General features: G+C 54.4%; 1 protein-coding gene across 1 annotated transcript; it reads left to right on the top strand.

Annotated features, from left to right (window-relative positions):
- Window positions 1-1,000: 1,000 nt before the first annotated feature.
- LOC308521785 (ubiquitin-conjugating enzyme E2 R2-like) lies at window positions 1,001-1,720 on the top strand (the record flags this gene model as incomplete). Its single annotated transcript, XM_081094889.1, has 1 exon — window positions 1,001-1,720. The coding sequence occupies one exon, from the start codon at window positions 1,001-1,003 to the stop codon at window positions 1,718-1,720; it is 720 nt and encodes a 239-aa protein (XP_080951015.1).
- Window positions 1,721-1,961: the final 241 nt, after the last annotated feature.

The raw sequence follows: 1,961 nt of genomic DNA, 5'->3' as shown, positions 1-1,961 counted from the left end.
CATCCTTGCTGCTTGACACAGTCGCTGCAGGGAAGAAACATCTGCACAGCATGTGTTCCAAGGGACCTGGGGTATATGGCATACTGTTATGTTTGCTCCCCTTAGCGCTGTGTGTTCTAACCAAGGTCACCTTCCCCAGAAAGGTTGTTTCCCCAGGTAGGGATTTTCCCCTGAAGTCAGGGAGGGAATAAAACCCCTTAACTAAATGCCAGGCGGGTAGTTAATCACTTTAACTACGAACAACCACGCTTAAGCTACATAATCTTTACTCCCTGGAATGGAGATAAGAAACGCCCTAACCTTTGGAATAGAAACTGATAGGATTAAAATCAACTGGTATAAATACAGATGTAACAAGGCAATAAAACACAGAACCTGGAACCTTCCCAAGACACTCCAGAACAGTGTCTTGGGAACTCACCTGGCTGGGGAGACTTCTGGAAGAGGCTGCAACCACACATCAAGGCTTGATCCTTGTGCTGACCTCTTCCTATTTTTCCTGCTACGGAAAGCCCTGGATCTGCTGCTTAGGTGAGTGCACCATTGCCCATCTGCACTATTCTAAAGAGAAACAGCGGCCGCGGAGGCCCCAGAGAAGAACGAGAGGGCGAGCGAGCGAGTGAGCGAGCGAGTGAAGTGCTCCCGGGCCGGCCTGGCCCCCTCTCCTCACCAGCTCCGGCCCTCCGCCGCCTTTCTCCGCTTCCACCTTTTCTCCTCTCCCCCCCAAGTGGAGGCCCCCTCCAGGGGCAGGGGGGTGGGGAGGACCAGGACCAGGACCAGGAGTGAATTCCACTAACTCTTTCACCCTCTCCCCACACCTGGTCCCCGTGTGAGGAGAACCTAGCCCAGCCCGGCCCGCGTCGTGTGGGAGGAGCACCCGGGCCAGCCCACGGGCCGTCTTGGGCCTGGTGTGGCCCGCTGGGTGTGTGAAGACCGGGGCAGGTGTGGCCCGGCCTGAGGGTGAGCCAAGGGGGGCCTGGTCCAGCTCGCTGCCGCCGCAATGGCCCAGAAGCAGATGACCAGCTCGCAGAAGGCCCTGATGCTGGAGCTGAAGTCCCTGCAGGAGGAGCCGGTGGAGGGCTTCCGGATCGCCATGGTGGATGAGTCCGACCTCTACAACTGGGAGGTGGCCGTCTTCGGACCCCCCAACACCCTCTACGAAGGTGGCTACTTCAAGGCGCGTATTAAATTTCCTATAGACTACCCGTATTCACCACCTACCTTCAGATTCCTGACCAAAATGTGGCACCCCAACATTTATGGGAATGGACATGTATGCATTTCAATTCTTCATCCACCCGTAGACGACCCACAGAGTGTTGAGCTGCCCTCCGAAAGGTGGAGTCCTGCTCAGAATGTCAGGACCATCCTGTTAAGTGTCATCTCGTTGCTTAATGAACCCAACACCTTCTCCCCAGCCAATGTGGAGGCTTCAGTTATGTTCAGGAAATGGAGGGACAGTCAAGGAAAAGACAAAGAGTATGCTGAAACCATTGGAAAACAGGTGTCAGCCACGAAAGCCGAAGCAGAAAAGGATGGAGTGAAAGTCCCCACGACCCTGGCGGAATATTGCATCAAAACTCAAGTGCCTTCCAATGACAACAGCTCAGATTGGCTTTATGACGACTTGTACGACCTTGACATTGATGATGAAGATGAGGAGGAGGAAGATGCTGACTGCTATGATGATGATGATGATTCTGGGAATGAGGAGTCATGACCTGCCCCTTCAAAGCCCCTGTACTGCCCTGCCATCTCAGGCCAAAGGGAGGGGAGCAAGTGGGGACCTAGCAGTGGCCCCTCAGCAAAAACCTATGACAGGGGGTGGGGAAAACAAACATGGCTCCTGCTAACTCCCCTTGTGGATCTCAGTTGGCTCCTCTTTATGGACCTCTTAATGGAGAGAAGGTAATTGTGGACGAAAGGGGCCACGTGCTGACCAGACAAACTCAGGGAGGCCT

The sequence above is a fragment of the Myotis nattereri genome (assembly GCF_964212035.1).
Source record: "Myotis nattereri genome assembly, chromosome: 6".
Classification (NCBI taxonomy): domain Eukaryota; kingdom Metazoa; phylum Chordata; class Mammalia; order Chiroptera; family Vespertilionidae; genus Myotis; species Myotis nattereri.
This window is presented reverse-complemented; position numbering and strand designations above follow the sequence as displayed.